General features: G+C 46.6%; 1 protein-coding gene across 1 annotated transcript in view; it reads right to left on the bottom strand.

Moving 5' to 3' along the window:
* Positions 1–23,389, bottom strand: part of ERGIC1 (endoplasmic reticulum-golgi intermediate compartment 1) — a 109,908-nt gene extending 86,519 nt beyond the window's left edge. Inside the window, exon 1 of the mRNA XM_065410023.1 lies at positions 23,347–23,389. Within this exon, the coding sequence (XP_065266095.1) occupies positions 23,347–23,366 (20 nt within the window). The 5' untranslated portion in view covers positions 23,367–23,389. The remainder of the gene's footprint in view (positions 1–23,346) is intronic.
* Positions 23,390–23,790: the final 401 nt, after the last annotated feature.

Raw genomic sequence — 23,790 nt, 5'->3', positions numbered from 1 at the left:
GCCATGAATGCTCACGAAATTGGGGTGGGGTGCGGGAGGGAGTGCGGGCTCTGGGGTGGAGCTGGAGATGAGGAGTTTGGGGTGTAGGAGGATGCTCTGGGCTGGGACTGAGGGGTTCGGAGGGCGGAAGGGGGATCAGGGCTGGAGCAGAGTTCATAGACTCATAGATTTTAAGGTCAGAAGGGACCAATATGGTCATCTAGTCTGACCTCCCGCATGATGCAGGCCACAAAAGCTGACCCACCCACAACAGAATCCTCCAGCCTGCGACCCCTGTCCTATGCTGCGGAGGAAGGCGAAAAACCTCCAGGGCCTCTGCCAATCTACCCTGGAGGAAAATTCCTTCCCGACCCCAAATATGGCGATCAGTAGAACCCCGAGCATACAGGCAAGATTCTACAGCCGGACCCTCATTTTACCAGCGATGGCACGTTAATGCCTAATTGACTAAAATCACGTTATCCCATCAAACCATTCCCTCCATAAACTTATCAAGCCTAATCTTGAAGCCAGAGAGGTCTTTCGCCCCCACCGTTTCCCTCGGAAGGCTGTTCCAAAATTTCACCCCTCTGACAGTTAGAAACCTTCGTCTAATTTCAAGCCTAAACTTCCCCACAGCCAGTTTATATCCATTTGTTCTCGTGTCCACATTACTACTGAGCTGAAATAATTCCTCTCCCTCCTTGGTATTAATCCCTTTGATATATTTAAAGAGAGCAATCATATCCCCCCCCAGCCTTCTTTTGGTTAGGCTAAACAAACCGAGCTCCTCGAGTCTCCTTTCATAGGAAAGGTTTTCCATTCCTCGGATCATCCTAGTGGCCCTTCTCTGTACCCGTTCCAGTTTGAGTTCATCCTTTTTAAACATAGGAGACCAGAACTGCACACAGTACTCCAAATGAGGTCTCACCAGCGCCTTGTATAACGGAAGCAGCACCTCCCTGTCCCTACTAGAAATACCTCGCCTAACGCATCCCAAGATCGCATTAGCTTTTTTCACAGCCACGTCACATTGCCGACTCATAGCCATCCTGCGATCAACCAGGACTCCGAGGTCCTTCTCCTCCTCCGTCACTTCCAACCTATGCGTCCCTAACTTATAACTAAAATTCTTGTTAGTCATCCCTAAATGCATCACCTTACACTTCTCACTATTAAATCTCATCCTATTATTGTTACTCCAATTTACAAGGTCATCCAAGTCTCCCTGCAGAATATCCCGATCCTTCTCCGAATTGGCAATACCTCCCAACTTTGTGTCATCCGCAAACTTTATCAGCCCACTCCTACATTCGGTTCCGAGGTCAGTAATGAATAGATTAAATAAAATAGGACCCAAAACCGAACCCTGAGGAACCCCACTGGTGACCTCCCTCCAACCCGACAGTTCACCGACAGTTGCGGGAATGGGTGCAGGTTCTGGCTGGGTGTGCGGGCTCTAGGGTGGGGCAGGGGATGAGAGGTTTGGGGTGCAGGAGGGTGCTCCGGGCTGGGATCGAGGGGTTTAGAGAGCCAGAGGGGGATCGGAAGGGGTCGGGGGGTGGGGCATGGGGAGAGCCTCAGTGGATGCAGGCTCCGAGCGGCACTTACCTCTAGTGGCTCCCGGAGGCAGCGGCATGTCCCTTCTCCGGCTCCTATGCGGAGGCGCGGCCAGGTGGCTCTGCACGCTGTCCCATCTGCGGGCACCGCCCCTGCAGCTCCCATTGGAGCGCGTAGGAGCCGGAGCGGGGTCATGCTGCGGCTTCCAGGAGCCGCACGGTGCGGCCCCCAACCCTGTGCCCCAGGTGGAGTGCCAAGCGGGGCCGAGCCGCATGGTGCAGCTCGCGGGCCGGCTTAAAACAGCTCGTGGGCCAGATCCGGCCCGCGGGCCATAGTTTGCCCACCCCTGATTTAGGGGGTGGAGGAGAGGAAAGAAGGACCAACTACATTTTTTGCCACCTTCTACATGCTTCATGGAATCACAGTAGGCCTGAGTTTAGGAAGGGGCCTTTTTCAGTCTCAGGGAGTTACAGCTCGGGACAGTCATACTGATGGCAGAGTCGGAGTGAGAGGCACGCCCTTCTTCCTAACTCCCTATGGTATTTCTGGGGCCTCCATTCTGTATCTGCTAGCTGATTTACTGAACAGCATTTGTACCCCTATGGTACATCAGCTACCTGGGCACAGAGAAAGCCATAAGGACAGAGAAATAAAGGAAAGTCAGGGAATAAAGTATTACAGGAATTGGAAGCATGAAGGAGCATGAGTTAAAAGCCTACCACTAGCTCCTCAACAACTTGAGGTACGAGGGGAGGAATGCTCACCACCATTTAAATTCAAAGAAAAAAGCCCTTCACTAAATGTTTTGCGAGGTAGTTCAGCATGCAAGATGGTCAGTGGGGGGCACGTGTGTACAAATGCGTGTGCACACACAACACACGCGCACGCTTGCTTTCCCCTTTCCCCCATTTCTTCTAGGGAATATGAAAGAGCAAAGCAGATTTTCATGGCATAACTCCATGAAGGGAGGGGGTGTGGAGGTGCCTCATGTTCCACCATTACAGCTACCTCCTCTGCCAAGACACCAAAAAACAAAACAAAATAGATGAAAAATTACAGAGTGCTAGAAAAACTATATAATGGGAGACTTGAAAGAGGAACAAAAACACACACATAACCTTCTAGTGCTCCTAGGAGAGCAGATTTTACCACACAAAGCAAGCCACACAATACAGGGCTAGAAAAACAAGTTGTGAAGAACCACCAACTGTTCTTTCATTTCCTTGGGTCACTGCTCTGAAACAATGACTTTGGGACAATTCATCTTTGCTTTGTCAGTAATGGTGGGCTAACAGTCCTTGAATGCTAGACTATTCGAGCAGTCCCATCAATGCCAAACAAACAACAGGGCTGCCACACACTCTACCACAGGTGGCCACCTTGAGTGGCTTATAACTAAGACTACGTTTTAGTCATGGGTATTTTTAGTAAAAGTCATGGACAGGTCACGGCAGTAAACAAAAATTCACAGCCTGGGACCTGTCCATAATTTGTATTATACCCCTGACTAAATCTTGGGAGTGCCGCGGGTGCTCGTGGGGGCGGCCCAGGTGGCGCCACGGGTGCTGGGGGGAGTGGCGGCCTAGGGGGGCAGTCCACGGGGAGCCGCAAGTGCTGGGGGGGCTGCCCAGGGGGCGCCGTGGGTGTGCGGGGTTGGGGAAGCGAGGGCTAAGGGCCTTCCCTTTTTACTTCCCTAGCAGCTTCTTACAAAGGAGGAGAGTGTCAGGTAAAATGTTTTTAAAAAGCAAATTTCTTACCATTATTATTACTAAAAACAAATGTTAAAAAAATCTTATTTACTTTTCAACATTTAGGACGACTGTCCAAGCTGAGTGAAAAGGAAAAAGGTAAAACAATCAGAACAGTTGTGTCCAATTCACATTGAGATTACCATGCACAAGCACAGTGCGGTCTGAATCATAGAATTTAAGGCCAAAAGGGACCCTCAGATCATCTAGTCTGACCTCCTGTATCATAAGCCACCAACACCACCCAGCACCCACACACTAAACCCAACAACCAAAATTAGACCAAAGTGTTACAGCCCACGGGAGATGAAATTATTACGTGTCACACGCAGAGAACAGAAGGGACTGAGATGCACCAAAGCCCCCGTAATGGAACGGAAATGGTTATGTGAACTATACCCAGATAATTCTGGCAGGTGCCCTGCACCCACACACAGCAAAGTAAGGTGAAAAAACCCCAGTGTCGCTGCCAATCTGACCAGGGGGGAAATTCCTTCCCAACCCCATGTATATGAGCACGATCAAGCCAGCCAAGCACCTGAGAGCGAGAGTATGTTTGGTGCCACCTCAGAGTCCTCGCTGTCCAATGTCCTGTATCTAGCCATGGCCATCCGTGATGCTTCAGAGGAAAGACTTTTTTTTTAAAATCCCTTCCTGACCCCTACAGGTGACCAGCAGAAACCCTGAAGCATGAACTTTCAGGATCAATTTAAAGAGAAACACAGACACACTTCTGAAGTTTTGATTGGGGGGGGGGTTCATTTTTGTTGTTGTTTTTTTGTCTACTGTTGCTGCAAGTCGTATCTAACGTCACAGTGACTCAGATTAGAGAAAAAGTTACTATTTTTTCCAGTTTGTTTACTTTGTGAATTTTACAGCAGTCTGGGTAGGGTTAGGGTTACTTTCCCCCCTCATTTGGGTGTTTCACATAGCAAATGGGGAAAAGAAAAGAAAAAAGTGTGATTGTAAAAAAAAACAAAAAAAAAACCAACAACCCACATTTCTCAGGGAGGGTTAGTGGTGTAGTGTCTTTTTTTTTTTTTTAAATGGTTAAATTTCAAGTTGAAGGTGTCCCTTTAAATACAAACAAAATGTTAATGGGGGAAAATGGTTTAATTGCCTATTTTTTTCCAAACTATTGCTATCCATGTTGTACCTATTCTGGGGATAGATCTAGGATTTCATTCACCAGAGCTGTTAAATAAGCCAGAACATACCTTTCAACAATACTAAATACACTTACAAAAAGCAGAGAGGAAAAAGACAAATGCCTTAACCTATTGCCTTAGTTTAAACTGTGTGCCAAAGGTAAGCTATAGCTGTACAAACCACTTTTTCCATTCTTTAGGAAAATAGTAATTTAAGATTTTATTTTGAGATCCTTTGTTTCCAGGAAGTTCCTTTGTTTCCTACCCAAAGGCAGCTACCAGCTCTGACGTACAGGGCAGAACACCTTGCACTTCTAATATAATGCTTGATAAATACTAATTATTCTTCCTGCAATGAAGTTGGCAAATGTTACCACCCCCATTTTACAGATGAGGAAACAGACATTGCGAGGTTAAGGGATTTGCCCAATATTACACAGGAAATCAGTAGCAGACCCAGAATAAGAACTCGGGAGTTCCTTGCTCTTACTACTACTTCTCTTTGTTTAGACAAAAGTTTCCATATTTCCCATCTAATGGGAAGGGAGAGTGTAACATGAGGGAGAGGTGGTCAGGAGAGATGTTGGGAGATATAAAGGGAGTGTGGTCCTGTGGTTAGGATGAAGGACTGGAAGTTAGTAGATCTGATTCTATTCTATTCCCAGCACTGACTCAGTGTGTGATTTTGGTCAAGTCACTTAACCTTTGTTCTTCACTTTCTCCACCTGTAGAGTGGGGCTAATAATACTTACCTATATTTGTAAAGTGCTTTGAGATCTACAAATGAAAAGCTCCATAAGTGCTAATGTCTAAGATCAAAGGTTTATTTTTTTAAATATATACTTTGGAAGGTCTTTACTAGGGAAACTCAAGGAGTTTGTTAAACCCCATGATACATGCACTTTAAGAGCCATGGCCTTGATTCATGACAGCACTTAAACATATACATTAAGCATAAATGCCATCGTGAACAGGGATGCTTTCCTGAATAGAGGCCCAGTTTTCAAAAGGGTGTAAGCTAAACTGCATGTTCTTGTAAATCAAAATTTACACATGCAAACTGGGCACACACAGTGGCTGGCCCTGAATATTTGAGTGAAGATGGACAAACACCCATTCAAAGCAGAATGAATAAGTTGCTTATTAAAAATACCAGCAAGTTATTAAAACACATTATGAGATTAGCACCTGTATAACAGTTGATAAGATGCAAATATCCTTAAGCAACCAACTGGCCTTATTTACAATAGTGCATTAAATATGTACTTCAGAAGGCCAGTTTTAGAAGAGTGATCTTTTTTCAGTTTCAAAATTACACAATGAAAACAGTTTATTCTGAACTGCTTGAAGCAAGTTCCAATATGTACTGGAAAATTCAGGGAGGTGGAGGGTTTAATGTAGTTTTAAATTAACTTGTTTGTTTTAAAAATAGATGAGGTTGGGACTGGCACAAGACAAGTCACCTACACAATACACACACTCCTGCCACCTCAGCACTTCTCAACAGTGCCCTTCCTCTTTGACCTGATAGCTCTTTGCACTTTTAGGTCTGGGGTAAAGGACAGGAATAGATTTCTCTGCCAACCAGTTCCTCCCTCTTAATTCTGATTCCAAAGACACAATGAAACAGAGGAAGTTTCTCAAACAAGGAGGAGTACTGAGAACAAGCTAATGAGGTTAACACTATGTAGGACTGGCACATTCTGTTTTAATACAGACAGTACATTCATTACAAGTTCAGCCTGTCGATAACTGGACTGTAAGGGACCAGGGAGGAGAGGACATCAGAAACACTCTTGGCAGTAGTGTGAGTGCTTACATAGTATGGTGGTACCCAGATTTCAGTGTCATTATTTAGATAACCTGCACCCACTATCTATCTTCATACAGAACTCCTAGAACAGTGGTCACCAACCGGTCGATCGCAATCTCTGGTGGCACAGAGGGGCTGCTGCTAAGACAGGCTCCCTGCCTGCCCCGGCCCCACGCCACTCCTGGAAGTGGCCAGCGCGGCCCTGGGGGCAGGCGGGCAAGGGGTCTCCCTTCGCGCTCTGCTCCTGCCTGCAAGCACCGCCCCCACAGCTCCCATTGGCCAGGAACAGGGAGCTGTGGCCAATGGGAGCTGCAGGGGCAGTGCTTGCAGAGACGGGCAGCGCACAGAGCCACATGCCACCACCCCCAGGGGGCACAGGGGCGTGTTGGCCACTTCCGGGAGTGGCGTGGGGCCAGGGTAGGCAGGGAGCCTGCCTTAGCAGCAGCCACACTGCACCACCAACCGGAAGCCGCCAGAGGTAAGTGCTGCCCGACAGGAGGCCAAACACCAATGCCCAACCCTGAGCCCCCTCCCGGAGCCAGCACCCCCAACCCCAGCCCTGACCCCCCTCCCAGAGCCAGCACCCTATACCCCCTCCTGCACTCCAACCCCCTGCCCAGTCCTGATCCCCCTCCCAGAGCCAGCACCCTGTACCCCTTCCTGCACCCCAACACTCTGCCCCAGCCCAGAGCCCCCTCCTGCACCCCAACCCCCTGCCCCAGGCTCAGCCCAAAGCCCCCTCCCAAACTGCAAACCCCTCGGTTCCAGCCCAGAGCTAGCACCCCCTCCCAAGCCCCTACCCCAGCCCAGTGAAAGTGAGTGAGGGTGGGGGAGGCTGGAGTGAGTGGGGTGGGGCTTTGGGGAAGGGGCCGGGTAGATCCTGGGTTGCCCTTAAATTCAAAAAGCGATCTTGGGCATAAAAAGGTTGGGAGATCACTGTCCTAGACACATCTGCCTATAGAAAAAAAATATACAAAACCAAACAAGTTACTTTTAGAACAAAAGGTACATTCACCCCCACTTGAATACTTCAATAAGAGGGTGCAAAAAGCTAAGCAAATTCTCTGTTCCTTTATTGAATTGACTTCTTTGCCAAGAACCTAGTTCTCCTACCCCTGCTCCTCCCACCAGTCATATTATTCTCTATTATGCCTTATTTGCCAACTATATTATGTTATGAGTTTGGAGATCTTGGTCTTCAAGTGCTTGTGTGGTTTGCTCTCCACCCTCCAGGAATATCAAATAAATCTCTGTCATTGAAATGTGCCAACAGAACAAACTGCTTCAGAGGTTGGAAAGAATGGAAAAGAGAGGGCTAAGAGGAAGCAGTATAACACACAATTTCAAAGGAAAAATATATTAGGCACAACTACATTTCAGTGGAAATTAGAAGGGAGACAGTATTTGTAGACCGAGAAAGACTTGGCTGTGGATTCGTGCCAAGGAGTGATTTTTTTTCCCTTTTAGGCAGTGAGAATAAAATGTCAAAATGAAGGATGGCAGAGTGTGAGGGAGAGATTTTTTTTTTTTTTTTTTTTTTAAATAAAGTGAGCAAACCACACTGTGCTTCATCAAAACAGGAGAAAAATGTAATGAAGAAAAACTGTCCAAGTAAGGGGACCGGTATTTAAAAGGAACCAAACCCACTGCTGGACTGAAAGCAAGAGAGAACGTAATTCTGAGTGAAGCAATTAACAAAACCAGCAGGCAGGATGTCCACTTTAGGAGCCAAGACTAAAAATTGTTAGACTCCACTTCTGTCCTGCACTCTACAATGCCATGAAACAAAATCTGATCAAGTAAAGAAAGCATCAGTACTACACTAGAACTGAAAACATGTTAAGTGTGGTACATAGCTGTTGCTAGTATTAACCTCACATGGTTTTCCTGAACAGTGAAGGACAGTATTGTGTCAGGATAATGGGACGTGTGGGGGATGCCAAGAGGTGAGGAAGACAGAGGAACAGTCACCTGTAGATGTGGTTTGGACAGCCATGGTTTTCAGAGAAACCATGCTCCACTCAAGGAGACAAAGATTTCTCCACACCAAACAGGGAAACTGCTAGAGCTCTGCTATCTACAACTGATTATGCTCCTACTGTACAACGCCAAATACGACATTTCTTACCCCAGAGAGAAAAGAACTGTGAACACTTCAAATGAAAGGTGCTCTGCAAGTAATATGTCCCTTTCAGAGATCGGGTAACTGAGGCACAGAAAGGTGAAATTCGTTGCCCAAGGCCACAAAGAGCTGACTGAGTCAGGAATGAGTCCCAGGAGTCCAGACACCTTGTCCCTTGTTCCAGGGACTACTAGACAATGCTGCCTCACTGTATACACCCTGTGACCCATAGCCAGAAAGGGCTAAGCAGTTCACAGGCTAATTGACCCAGGTTCAACCTTTAGAGACATGTTAGAAAAGTAAGTAAATGGTAATTAGGGCCATTCCATGTTAGATAGGCTAGAACTTTGAAATGCAAACCTGTATTGTTAGAGAATTAGAGGGGATACTAATTGTATGTGTTTACTTATAGCTTGTTAGATGTTAGTTCCTGTCTATTCCTATAGCTATTGATTCAGAGATCAAAGGGAGTATTAACATTTAGATGAAACTTGGGTGAAATAATGTCATTGTATATAGCTCTCTTTAAAGTTTGTGATAAATGGCTTAATGGATAAATTGCCTTATGTTAATCTGTGTAGCTAATTACCAGTGATGCTTAGGAAATAGGTCTACTTCAGAGAGTCTCTATGATTGCCTATTGTTCGCCTAAGGACTGTATGGTCAAGAAGCTGCTAGAAAACTGTATACATGACTCTTGGGTCCTGATCCTTTCATCTCAGATCTGCTTGATACTTTATGCAGGGGAAGCTTGAGTCGTAAGACTGAGATCTCCAGTCCCATCTGGATCACACTGAATATGAACATTGGACTTATAACTTATGGACTAATCTGAAAGAACTCTTTGCAACTACAAAGCTCATCATCTCTACTATAAAACTGATCTCAGAATGGTACTCATGTCTGTATGTATACTGAGCTTTTAATCAATTCTCTCTTTTCTTTTTTAATAAATGTTAATTTAGTTCATAAGAATTGGCTGTAAGCGTGTACTTGAGTAAGATCTGAAATATTCATTAACTGGGAGGTAATGTGTCTGATCCTTTGGGATTGGTAGAACTTTCTTATATGATGAGTAAGATTTTCAGTAATCCTCATGATATTTGACTTGTGTGTCTGGTTGGACGCCTACGGCTGGGTTGCTTTAAGGGAACTGTGTTTTGGTTTCTGGGTAACCAGTGAGGTATTACAGAAGCTGTTTTGAGGCTAGCTTGCTGTATCTAAGGACTGGAATGACCACCAGCTTTGGGGATTGTCTGCCCCATTCTTTGCAGTTTGCCCTAATTAAGTAACCTCAGTGTGGCTCCCGTGGGACCCCAGCCACACACCCAAAGCACTGAAGAGTCCCCCTACATTCCTAAAGTAAAATGGGATAACATTGTATGGACAAATGTCATTCTCAATACGCTAGATTTCAGGCCACAACATACCCCTTTCCCCAGGGACACCAAGATGGCTCCAAATATGTTCTGGCTGCTGGTATATCAAGCAGCATCTCAGTAACTATCCTGCGACAAAGCTCAAAAGGGGCAGCTACCAGATAAGGTTCTCTTACCTGCCACTCTCTTCCCTTCCAGACCAATTAGAATTTAATTCCTGAGCACCCTTCTATGATCTTTGTATTCTTTTCCAATTACAGAGGATTCAACTTGGTAACCAACCATCTAAATTAACATGAACAAATTCATCTGGACCATCTTTTAACTTCCTTAAAAAAGTCTTAGTTGGGGCCCAGTATTGGGGTCCCAGCTTACCTACCAGAAAAGAAAGATTTGATAGTTATATAGGATCCCAATTTCACTATGGCCTCCCCACAAAATCCACACCTCTGATTTATTCTCCTGCACCTACTGTGCTACAGTCATCCATTGAAGCCAATGGAACATTAAGAGTTGTGGTTCAGTAACATTCCCTATCTGAGCCATTGCTTGTCTGCTATGGAACATTTATTACAGCAATGTTTCTGTCACAAACTTTTTACTGCAAGGAGGACAGGCAGGGTTAAAAAAAAATTTAGGTGAAACATACAACTAAGACTTCCGCTTACTGTCTTCAAACCCTGTGAGCTGCTTCTCCGGCACAGGCAGTGGGAGTACCTTTGATTTCCTTTTGAAACTGATTGTATTACCACAGGATTAGCTCAGATCAGACACAGCATCTGGCTTTCAGTGCCGTTCCTGTTTCTGACCCAGTTTCCAAGAAAAGTTTATGAAGGTGCAAGGCACACTATAAAATGCCAACGAGGGAGAGGAGACAGTTACAGCTTATAATTTGGATGGGACTTAATCAATGCTCTCCAACCAGGCTAAATGTTGTGACAGTCCACAGGCCCAGTTCTAATCTGTGAAGTTACTCCCAATTTACACCAAACATTCGTATCAACCCCCAAGGCTTCACCCTGGTTAAGAAACATGGCTACAGTCAGATCTACACTACAAGTTGCAACAGTGTTTTATCAGGATCCCCAAAAGTATTTTACCTGGAGCATGGATTGGCCTATGGGCAGATGGCAGGGAGAAGGGGGGCAAATGACTTACCTCAAAGTCTCACTATTTCAAACTAAAATTGAAGAGAGATTTGAGAAAGTGGATTTGTTACCTTAACATGGATTTGTGCCCATTGCAAAGTGTTCATTCATTATAAAAATCAAATCTGTATTTCTGGCTCCTTGTGCATTTTCCTGATAAACATTTAAGATATGCTTCATTAAGGAAGATTTTTCTTAAATGCTACAACCACCTGCAAAACCAGTTCAAAAGCTGCCAGCCTTTTATCACACTCTCTCCAGCTGAAGTCTCTTTACAATGGGTGTTTTCAGTCAATGAACAGCAACCTATCTCATAGTAACTAGCCCATTAACTCTGATTTCAGAGCACTGATCACGATCCACACATTCAAGAGTTTAGAAAACTGCTTTAGGACATGGGAGATTTTGCAGTGTGGATGGGGAAAAGATTATTTCAGCCTTTCACAGATTAAGTTTTCCCTGCTTTTGTGCTCAATACAGGAGTAACTGGATGAAGTTCTGTGGCCTCTGTCACACAGGAGGTCAGACTGATCTAATGGTCCCTTCTGGCCATAAAAATCTATGAATCTTTTCAATAGGTATGTACATATGTTTTACACTCAAGCTCTCTCAGCTTCCACTACTCTTGCTTAATTCATGCAGTGTTGCTACAATCCTGTGCGCAATATCTGATGCAACTGCAAGTCAATGACCTGTGATGTCACAAAGTGAAGATCGTGGCTTCAATGAACGTACTGAGAAAGACAAATATCTTGGTAAAGTGAAGTCAAGAAGAAACAAGCCAAAGCTAACTGAAGCTTAATATTTTTCTTCTGTGTTCGGAGTAAAAACCTTGCACTTGAGTAATTAGATTTTAGAAGGAACAGAGGGGTATTAAGAATACCTAGAAAGAAAGTAGTATTTATATAATCACATTACCTATAGCACAAGCTTCACTAAAGTTCTTGACACTTCTAGAGGTTCTGCGCATCCCAATACTTGCTCAGGTTCTCGCTTGTCTAGTTAACTCCTGAGATTCCACAATAATTCCCCTCAATTCTCCCCCAATGATATCTTGTTTATTTTAAACAAAGTTGAGGGCAAGGCAGTATCCTGAATGATACCAAACTCTGGCAACTACATACGGTTCCCGCATCAGGTGCATTTGGAGAGGTTGTGTGTCACTCTACATTGTGCTGTATCACTGGTGAACAAATACCCCTTTCCACCCCAGCGGTGACCGTGTTATCATATAAAAAATATGGAATGACAAGTATTGTGTAACCAAGCGCTTAGCTGCATTTTTATTAGCTGTTAAAGTGATAACTATCTCTGGAGTGTAAAGCAGAAGCTATTTAACAGCACAGAGCAACACTATAGTTTTTACTTATACATGCATAAATTAGGTCAGGGAGCAAAGAGTACAGCATCCAATTGAATCATATACAAGAGTCCTTGGAGGACCTTTACCAATTCTGCTGAATAAAGGCATGATATGAACATCAGGAATTATTGTCATTAAAAAAGACGAGGCGTCCTTGTGGCACCTTAGAGACTAACAAATTTATTTGGGCATAAACTTTCGTGGGTTAGAACCCACTTCATCAGATGTATGAAGTAAAAAATACAGGAGCAGGTATAAATACATGAAATGATGGAGGTGCTTTACCAAGTGTTAGGTCAGTCTAACGAGATAAATCAATTAACAGCAGGATACCAAGGGAGGAAAAATAACTTTTGAAGTGGTAAGAGAGTGGCCCATTACAGACAGTTGACAAGAAGGTGTGAGTAACAGTAGGGAGAAATTAGTATTGGGGAAATTAAGTTTAGGTTTTGTAATGACCCAACCACTCCCAGTCTTTATTCAGGCCTAATCTGGTGGTATCTAGTTTGCAAATTAATTCCAGTTCTGCAGCTTCACATTGGAGTCTGTTTTTGAAGTTTTTTTGTTGAAGAATTGCCACTTTGAGGTTAATTTACTATAGGGCACATACCAAGGTTTACACACTGTGATTCTAAAGCAAAAAAATAAGCCCAACACATCTCATCAGCAAAAAGCCATGGAAGTGGAAAGCTGGCATTAATTCCCCACCCTTACAGAAATACACACCCACTGCTACCTAGCACCAGCACTTTATATTCTACACAAAGGGCACCCAGAGCTCATTGGAAAAAGTGTGTTTTTGCCAAATGAACTACCACTGTGCATTAATGCAGCTAGTTAAACAACACACAGCAAGAGCAAACAGACAGATTGGTGCAGTGCAAACTACTACTGGGCTATCAGCAATACAGACTCATTTGAGTCCCCACAAAGCACCTTGGAGACTCCAAATTAAAACTATCGACCAAATATGTACATTTCCATTAAGCATTTGATATGGATCTGGAAATAGCGATGCGTCATTTAGTCAGAAACTCTATTCAAAAATACACAAATGGTGAATTTATAGAAAAGGGGATATGGAAAAGATGTTCACCCAACTCCCAGCTAATCAGCATTTTGAGTGTCACATCAGGATTTTGAGTTGCAACCCTTATGAATCTGTCAAAGAAAAAAGAGTCAGGAAGGAAAGTTTTGTGTGTCTTCTTCAGAAGTTTGAGGACTGAAAACAAAGCTCTTTTCCTAGGGCTCACAAGTGAATGCAGAAGTTCTTCATGGAATCACAGAATTCAGAAGAGAAATTTTGTAAGATTTTAGAGTAGTCAATAATCTGTCAGTCTGAAGCCAGTTTTTAATATTTGGGGTAGAGGCGGCGAGAAAAAGGGCAACATAACTCTGCCCTATAGTTCCTGCTGCAATCTGCTTCATCAGCTTCTCAAATACTCCAGGCTGGCTAATTCAAGCATCACTTTGTCCATTAGCCATCACAATGGATGGGTTTAAGCTTTAAAAACACCACACATATATGCTTTACCCTCCACTAAAAGCAACAAGGTTGAAAGCATGTCAGCTTCAATTAGAGATGGTCCTACCGGCTCAGGAAAGACAAATAAGAACTGAAGCAAACATTTGCTCATCCCCCAACAAAAAGTATGTTTTAAAGTGTGGATTACAAAAAGTCATCCCAGGGACAGCCTCCTTAAAAAAAAAAAAAAAAAAAAAAAAACCACCACGTTTATTACAGTTGTGCTTAGGGGCCAACTGAGAATAGGGCTCCATTGTGCTAGGCTCCATACCAACAGAATAAGAGACAGCTCCTGCCTCTGAGCACTTCCAGTCTAAGGCCAGGTCTACACTAGAAAATTCTGCTAGTACAATATAGTAATTTTGGTTAAGGAGTGTGACTTTTTTTATACTGGCAAAAGCCCTGGTGTAGATACAGTCGTACTTGCACAAAAATGCTTTTGCCAGTACAGCTCATTTTGCTTGGGGAACTGGGATAAGCTATACAGGCAAAAAATGTTTTTTTTTTGCCACTATAAGCTGCATCTACACTGGGAAGGTTTGCCGATATAGCTATACATGTAAAGGCAAACCTTTTCTAGTGTAGACTAGGCCTTAACATTTAAATCTAAATCCGCTGTAAGCCTGGCTCCTTCCCCATGCCTCTGAAACCTGTGCCCAATGTACTGGTGAGCTCTATTATTCCACTCACATCATCAAGCAATAAAAAACCCAGCAAAATTATTACATGATGGGAAGTAAGTTCTGAATTGCTCCATTAGCTATAAATGGTGATTTACTATCCAACGCCAGAATAGCAGAGCACTTGGATCTGTTAGCACATAAGTTCGGAATTGCCCACAGTTAAAACGAGATCTGAGTTACAGTTCCTCTAGTTTATACTTGCTCCCAGGCTGAATAACAGCCGTTTAATGGTCCTGAAAGAATTCAAAAGCCTCAGTGGCTACTCCACAGCCATCTGTGACTAGCTTTGAAATGAGAACCGCCAGACACCGGAAAAGCAGTCAGCCACAAGGACAACAATAATACATGTGACAAAGTTTCTCTCTCCACCTTGTTACCTAGTTTCCAATGCACAGACACGCTGATATTTTTGACCTGTTCATTGTCCTGAGAATTATGAAGAACATTTAAAATTCCAAGGTCTCTTTCCTCTCAGAGATGCTGCTCTCTGCAGAAGCAAGGTCTAGCAAGCTGTTACATCATGCATTAGACAAGTTTTTGCCCTACCATCCCCATTCAAGGTGGGCCAAAGTTACAGTTTAACTTAGGCATGCTTCTAACTTTCAAAGAAGTTGCACATGGAGGCAGCCTGGGTCCCTAGAAACATCTGCAGCTCCCCATAAATCCTGCAGCCCCACTTGTTTGGCAATTGTAGTAGAAAGGATGGTGTGGGATGAAGGTGTTTTGACATGAAAAACAGAGACTGGGGTTTGTGCGGAAACATTTGTATTCCTTTTGTAGCCAAATTTTGGCTGAGAAAATAAAAAGGCAGCAAGCCTGTGTGCATTACTAGGATAAGATGTTCTGTGCGAAGGGTATGTACCTGAATGATATGTGCTTCAGTCTTAACAATGCAGACCCAAAGTAGTATGCACCAAAGATTTCAACCTATAAAGTAAGGCCTTAATTGCTTACCTACTTCACAGACAGATTGCAAGATTAGTCATTATGTATAAAATGCTGTGAAGATGAAAAGCACTAGATAAGTGCTCAAGTATTATTAAAACGCTAATACTCTCTGGGCCAGACTGGTTGTTCATTCATTCCAAACTAATTTCAAGTGAACACATTTCATTATATTTTAAATTGAAATGAATTCGGTGTTCTTGAAAATGGACAGCTTGACAGCACAGGAGATAAAAGTTCTATTTATCCACAAACAGATACTGCACAGAGCACAGGCAACAGCACAAGCTTTCTCCACACTGCCCCCAACAATGCACCTGACTCCTATAGGAGTGAGGTGTTCAGTCTTCATAGGCTCTTCAGTCTATCGCCTCTCATGCAATTACTAGTATCTGTGATATGTATCCATGTCCACTAGTAGATGGATTGGGACTCGCCAACTCATTTTATATGCTGGTTGCTGAAAAGCTGTGAAAAGGCCGATTTTGGTCACTACTGATCTAGGAGGTGAGAAGCTGTGGCTGTAGCTCGTCTTAAGATGATTTGTAGTCTTGGTCTCATCTCTATTCAGGGCAGCAAATACACATTCCTTCATGTTCGGCTGGCCAAAAGGTTGTGTTTTTTTCCTGGCAGATGAAGACCTCACTCCATTCATACCTTTATCATCTTCAGTCCAGACTACTGCAATCCACTCTATCTAGAGCTACTCTACCGGGCAACACAGTTCTTACAGAAGAGCTCTGTGTAGTTTGAAAGTTTGTCTCTCACCAACAGAAGTTGGTCCAATAAGAGATATTACCTCGCCCACCTTGTCTCGCTAATATCCTGGGACCAACACAGCTGCAACAACACTGTATAGTTTTACTTTGTCAGACATGACAATTAATTTCTGTACCATAAAACGACTGGGTTCTGGGATATACCAGTTTGACCATTTTATGATTGTCATCTTAGATGAAAGCTAAACAGTTTCTTTTTTTTCCTCTCTCTCTTTTTTTTTTTTTTTTTTTTTTTGTTAGTTTACATTATGTAAGATGATGCCTTAAAAAAAAATCTATTTTTAGCCCTCTGGGTGGCAAAGAAACAAAGAATGCAAAGTTTATCTGTGACTTTGAAATCTCTCAAAAAATAGCTCTGAACCAACACCTCCAAATTTTGGGGAAGTTTGGATCAAACTTTATAACCCCAGATTTATTTAATTTCTCTGTCTCATCATGTTGTGAACCATCAGCCCTTTTCTTTATTTTAGTGAGCTTGTGTTTCCACATGGGTTTTGAAACTTTGGAACACGAGGAATTGCATTTATCAAGCCACCTGAAACACACTTCCCTCGCATACTATTATAGCAGTTGCTCCAGATCCCATTATAAGCCCTATTTTTCCACACACCTCTACTGTCTGCAAATAGAGGCCTATGAGGTTTGAAATTGGCAGCCTATCTCCAAAGCTGAGGAATAATTCTACCACCAAGTTTCACACAAATCAGACAGGGGACTTTGAAGCCACAGACCCCCCACAATCTAGTAGGATTTAGTGAAATTGCATTGTTTCCAGCTAAGCAATACTCCATTGTGCTCATTCCACTAGAAGCAATTACCCACTGGATCAATAGTGCCTCACAGAACACAAAGAAAATCCCACTGAACTGTATAAATAAGAGTCCTGATTTGGAGTTATGGTGGGCACAGAGAAAATGACAGTTTTGTTTGGGAGAGGTAAGGTACTGTGATGTTCCCAGTTCCTTCTAGCATCTCACCTCCTGAAATCAAAGGTATCCCAAAGAGGGCACAGCTAAGGTTCTATAGCTTCTTAGGTGGGAAGTATCATCTTAACTTTACTTTTTCCAGTTCTCCAATGTTTACTCTGCATTTTTAATTGTAAGCCCAACACTCTTGTAAGGGGCACATGAGGATACCTTAACTGCACAGTTTCTGCTCTTCCAGTGCAAGTTTGGGGAATTAAAAGCTCATGCTCAGGAAGAGCACAAGGACCACAGGGAACGATTTTGCCATTGCAACCTCAAGTCCATATTTACCAAGTTTTTTGAATCAGGGGTTAGCCATGTTAGTCTGTATCCACAAAAACAACAAGGAGTCTGGTGGCACCTTAAAGACTAACCTTTAAGGTGCCACTGGACTCCTTGTTGTTTTTCAAAAAAATTTTGAGTATGAATCTAAGTCTCTATGAGGCTACATGAAGCATGCATGGCAACCTCATTTATAGGTCTGTGTCTCAAGACATAGTTTGCTAACACGAATGCAGGCAAGTACAGGTTGAGATGTCCATGCTGTTTTGATTGATGAGAATTTCAGTGCTGTCAGTAGCAACAACACACAAAGATTTAGTTACATGTAGCCTTATTATATCAGGCAGCCCCCTAGAGAAGCTTTAGCTTGGTAAGAGCATTATACTGGGATCAAAGACCTGTCAGTGTGTCTCCCTGCAAGGAGAGAAAGAGAAGGCAGAGTGCTCAACTCAGCTCTTTTGTTACTGTCAGTGTCTAAGGCCTTGTCTACACTACGAGAGTACTTCGATTTTAGTTAATTCGACTATGTGGAATCGATATTACTAAGTCGAACGTGTGTGTCCACACTAAGGACAGTAATTCGACTTTGTGAGACTTTGTGAGTCCACACTAACGGGGCAAGCGTCGACATTGGAAGCGGTGCACTGTGGGCAGCTATCCCACAGTTCCCGCAGTCCCCGCTGCCCATTGGAATTCTGGGTCGAGCCCCAAATGCCTTCTGGGTAAAAAAATGTGTCGAGGGTGCTTTTGGGCGCCTGTCGTCATCCGTCCGTCACTCACGCCCTCCCTCCCTCCCTCCCTGAAAGCGCCGGTGGGAAATCAGTTCGCGCGCTTTTCTGATTACTGACAGCGCGGACGCCACAGCAGTGCGAGCATGGATCCCGCTGCGACCATCGCTGCAGTTGTGGCAGTTCTCAACGCCTCGCAGCTTCTCCTCCACCTGTACCAGAGGCAGCTGCAGATCAATCATGAGAGGAGGCTACGGCACCACCGTGACGGCATGAAGTCGGACACTAGCTCCGACCTCTCTGAGAACATGAGACCCAGCGCCCAGGACATCTCGCTGTCACTGGGTCTTGTTGATACTGTTGAACGGCGATTCTGGGCCCGTGAAACAAGCACAGAATGGTGGGACCACATAGTGCTGCAGGTCTGGGATGAATCCCAGTGGCTGCGCAACTTTCGCATGCGGAAGGGGACTTTCCTCGAACTGTGTGAGTTGCTGTCCCCTGCCCTGAAGCGAAAGGACACCCGGATGCGGGCAGCCCTGACTGTCCAGAAGCGAGTGGCCATAGCCCTCTGGAAGCTCGCAACGCCAGACAGCTACCGGTCCGTCGCTAACCACTTTGGTGTGGGCAAGTCTACCGTGGGGGTTGCTGTTATGCAAGTAGCCAGGGCAATCGTCAAGCTACTGCTATCTAAGGTAGTGACCCTGGGAAACGTGGAGCTCATCAGAGATGGCTTTGCCGAGATGGGATTCCCAAACTGCGGTGGGGCTATAGATGGGACTCACATCCCTATCCTGGCACCGGACCAACAGGCCAGCCAGTACATCAACAGAAAGGGGTACTTTTCCATGGTGCTGCAAGCACTGGTGGACCATCGGGGACGTTTTACCAATATCTACGTTGGATGGCCTGGCAAGGTTCATGACGCTAGGGTGTTCAGGAACTCTGGTCTGTATAGACGGCTGCAGGAAGGTCTTTACTTCCCGGACCACAAAGTAACTGTTGGGGATGTGGAGATGCCTACAGTCATCCTCGGGGACCCTGCATACCCGCTAATGCCCTGGCTCATGAAGCCCTACACTGGCGCACTGGACTCAGGGAAAGAACTATTCAACTACCGGCTCAGCAAGTGCAGAATGGTGGTGGAGTGTGCTTTTGGCCGTCTCAAGGGGAGATGGAGAAGCCTACTCACTCGCTGTGATCTCAGCGAGACCAATATCCCCATTGTGATAGCTGCTTGCTGTGTGCTCCACAATTTGTGTGAGAGCAAGGGGGAGACCTTTATGGCGGGGTGGGAGCTTGAGGCAAATAGCCTGGCTTCTGATTACGTCCAGCCAGACAGCCGGGCGATTAGAAGATCCCAGCGGGACGCGCTGTGCATCAGGGAGGCTTTGAAAGCCAGGTTCCTGACTGAGCAGGGTCTCCAGTGACTGTTCACTTTGTGGACACAGATACTGAACCTGCCCCCGTTTCTTTACCCAGTTACTGTTGACTATCCTTCCAAGTTACATACCCCCTTCCCCACCTTCCCAACAAATAAAATCTGTTCCGTTTTGTTACTGAACAAGGTTCTCTTTCTTACTGTTTTCGCGGGAATGTTTTAAACCGGGGACGCAGACTGTGGCGGGGGGCTGGTTTATTGTTTTGATGCAAATGATGCTTCTAAACTCCGGGAATGACAGGCTCCGCAGTGCTGGATTGGTTGTTTCAACGCAGCCTGCCAGCAGTCCTGGGCGGGACTGCATGTATGTGTCGGCCAAGTGACTTTCTGGCAGGGGGCGGAGGGTAACAGATCCCCTGCTGCGTGGCTCTGTGATCCAGGATAAGGACCGCGGCAGAAGATCTGTAACTGCCCTCCCCCGCCACAAAGTCACAGATCAACCCCCTCGCACCCCAGAACATGAAAACCGCCTCCCAGACTGACCAGGGTAACTGGTGACTGTACTGTGTATGTGTCCTGATGCTGGACCTGCCCCCGCCTCTGTAGCCTGCTACAGGTGACTGTCCTGTCCAAGTAACAAACCCCTTCCCCCCCTTCAGACAGAATCCCCTCTAAAAGACAGTCTCGGAAACAGTACTTAACAGAAACAGATGTTTTATTATGAACCGCACATGAAAAGGGGGGGAGGAAACTTGGACGTGGGCTATTGTGAGATGGGTAGGAAAGGGCTTTTCAAACTTTGGAACGAGAGCCTTCCATTGCTGCAGCAGTGTGCAGGGGCCGACTGAAAGTTTTAACGGCCCTTGCCGCCCCTCCTTCTTTGGACTTTTGGTGAGGGGGGTGTGGGACTTGGTGGCGGGGGAGGGCGGTTAGAGATAGACAGCAGCAGGGCTCTGTCCTCCTGCCTCCGGTCTTGCAGAACATCCACTAGGCGCCGGAGCGTCTCCGTTTGCTCCCTCATTAGTCCAAGCAGGGTTCGAGTAGCCTGCTGGTCCTCCTGGCGCCACCTCTCCTCCCGTTCCATGACTGCTCTGTGCATTTGTGACAAGTTCTCCCTCCACTGTGTCGTCTGGGCTGCCTGCTCTCGTGAGCACTCCATAAGTTCATAAAACATGTCTTCACGCGTCTTTCTCTTCCTTCTCCTAATCTGCGCTAGCCTCTGGGAGTGTGATGCCAGGCTGGGTTGGGAGACAGTCGCAGATGTGTCTGTGGGAATGGGAAAAAGGGAGTAAATTCCTGAGACAGATAAATGAAGTTGCTAACAAAGAACATAGTCTTTCTCTGTGAACAACACCATGCACTGGACCTTTCACATGCGCACACAGGACAAGGTCGAATTTTCGGCCCTCGCCTTCAGTGCCTGGGGTCTTGCAGTTGCGATCAGAGAAGCGTGGCAGGACACCTCTACTTTTGTTGCAGGAAAACATGGTAAGCCGTAGACTTGTGGCAGCTTAAAAATGTAATAGTAGCACTGGGCTCCTTTCGCACTGAATGCAAGGCCACTCTCTGCTGGCAGCAATCAGGGAAGCATGAGCTCTGCCCCTGTCCCACCACCTCGCGGCTGTCCCCGGGAAAGATCACTGTATGCTGCCCCTCTGCCGCCTCCACCGCGTGGCTGTAAAGCAGTCCCAATACTAACATTCCCCTCCCTAATTTAAAGCAGGGCGTCATGTGCGATATAACTCTAATGAGGATCTCGGAGAGCGAGAGGGGAAGAATGCTTCGGGAGACCATGCAGAGGCCAGGGCCGTATGCCGCCATGCTGTGCCGTGCCATGATCCCAGACTACTTACTGGACTCATGGCGTGGGAACGTGTGTTACCACGGTGGACCAGTTATGTTAAAATTACATGTTTAGATGTTTAAAGCACTCACTGCTTGATCCTTCCCCTGATTCGGTGTCCGGGGTAACGGCTGTGGATGGTTGGTAGGGGATCTCGGTAAGGGTGATGAAGAGCTCCTGGCTGTCGGGGAAATCAGTGGTGCAAGCGCTGTCGACTGCCTCGTCCTCCTCATCTCCTTCCTCATCTTCCCCGTCCGCTAACATTTCCGACGAGGAACCGGCCGTGGACAGTATCCCATCCTCTGAGTCCACGGTCACTGGTGGGGTAGTGGTGGCGGCCGCACCTAGGATGGAATGCAGTGCCTCGTAGAAACGTGATGTGTGGGGCTGGGATCCGGAGCGTCGGTTTGCCTCTTTGGTTTTTTGGTAGCCTTGTCTCAGCTCCTTGATTTTCACGCGGCACTGCGTTGCATCCCGGCTGTATCCTCTCTCTGCCATGGCTTTAGAGATCTTCTCGTAGATCTTTGCATTCCTTCTTTTGGAGCGCAGCTCTGAAAGCACGGACTCATCGCCCCACACAGCGATGAGATCCAAGACTTCCCGATCAGTCCATGCTGGGGCCCTCTTTCTATTAGATTGCACGGCCATCTCTGCTGGAGAGCTCTGCATCGTTGCCAGTGCTGCTGAGCTCTCCACGCTGTCCAAACAGAAAATGAGATTCAAACTGCCCAGACAGGAAAAGGAATTCAAATTTTCCCGGGGCTTTTCCTGTGTGGCTGGTCAGAGCATCCGAGCTCGAAGTGCTGTCCAGAGCGTCAACAGAGTGGTGCACTGTGGGATAGCTCCCGGAGCTATTACCGTCGATTTCCATCCACACCTAGCCTAATTCGATATTGCCATTTCGAATTTAGCGCTACTCCTCTCGTTTTCGAGGAGTACAGAAGTCGAATTTAAGACAGCTCTATGTCGAATTAAATAGCTTCGTGGTGTGGACGGGTGCGGGGTTAATTCGATGTAACGGCGCTAAATTCGATATAAACTCCTAGTGTAGACCAGGCCTTAAGTAATGAAGCTTTACCTCCACCCAGCCAGCTTAGGAATCATACAAAGGGTTCTACCTCTCCACCCAGCATGCCCACATGCCCTCAATACGCTCTATAAAGATCCTCGACACCCACTTTACACAACATTATTACATAACAGCATTGTTGGAAGAATCTCCAACTTCCCATGCACCTTCCCTCTCAAAACCTAGTCCCCTTCCCCTGGTATCCTGCCCACCCCAGCCCTAACGTGGCCTCCCCACCCTCTCCCCAGCCTGCTCTGCAGCTTGTGTTTCATTTCAGCCCATGTGAGGTCATAAGCAATTTGGGTCAGGACCTCACCTTGTTTTTGCAACGCACTGGGCACATTTATGGTGTTATATAATAACATGTTTTTTTGCGCAAAGATCACACCCCTGCCTGTGCTTCAGCGAGCTCTACCCAGTGTCTACGAGACACTCGCACAGGTTGCACCCTGTGAACTAACGTACACGTGGGAGGAAGCGCTCAGAGGGTGGGGGCGTTCAGCGTCCCCAGATGAGGCCAGGCCAGGTTTAGCTGGTGAACGGATACAACTGTGCTCTGCACCCTGCAAGGGAAGAATGTCCCTGAACAAGTCACCAGCTCGGGGAGGAGGAGCAGCCCCAAGGTGCCGAGGGCTGCAAGGATCCTGTGACTCTTTTCTTCCCCCACACCATGCACGGCTGGAGGGAAGGGGCTACATCGACCCCTCCCCCAGCGCGTGACGCCCCGGCGGATATCGCCGCGGACAGCATGGGATGCCCCGGGTGTTCCCCGCCCCCGTGCACTAGGGGCCCTAGAGCCCGGCCTCGCGCCGCGGTAAGGTCCGCGCGCAAGGAGCCCCCGGGGCCCTCCCCGCGCGCTGGGGGGCGGGGGGCGCCCCGCACTCACCTCCTGAAGTCAAAGGGCATGTTGGTGGCGGGTGCGGCCCCTCCCCCGGCCCGGCTCTCTCAGCCTCGCTCGTGCCGGCCCGGCTGCAGGGCCAGGAAGTGATGGGCCGCGAACCGCATCCCCATTGGGCAGCCGGCACCGGCCACGCAGCCGCTTCCGCCGGCGAGTTAAAGGGCCAGGAGAGGCCGGCCGGGGACAGGCGGCGCGGCCGGTGCGCGGCCTAAAGGAGCCGCTCCCTGGTCCCGGGCTGGCACTCAGGAGAGCTAGCTGTGCCACTGCCCTGCTGGGGGACCCTGGACAGGGGCCTTCCCTCTCTGTGCCTCTGCCGCCCGCCCCCCTCTGGCTCCGTGTGTACAGGCTGTGTGAGCTCTTCGGGGTAAGCACTGCGTGTTTGTACAGTGCCTAGCACAAGGGGCCTGACCTCGCTAGGGACCTTTCAGCCCA

Source organism: Emys orbicularis, chromosome 8, assembly GCF_028017835.1.
Source record: "Emys orbicularis isolate rEmyOrb1 chromosome 8, rEmyOrb1.hap1, whole genome shotgun sequence".
Taxonomy (NCBI): domain Eukaryota; kingdom Metazoa; phylum Chordata; order Testudines; family Emydidae; genus Emys; species Emys orbicularis.
Note: the sequence above shows the minus strand (reverse complement) of the source record. Positions and strands in the feature narration are given on the sequence as shown.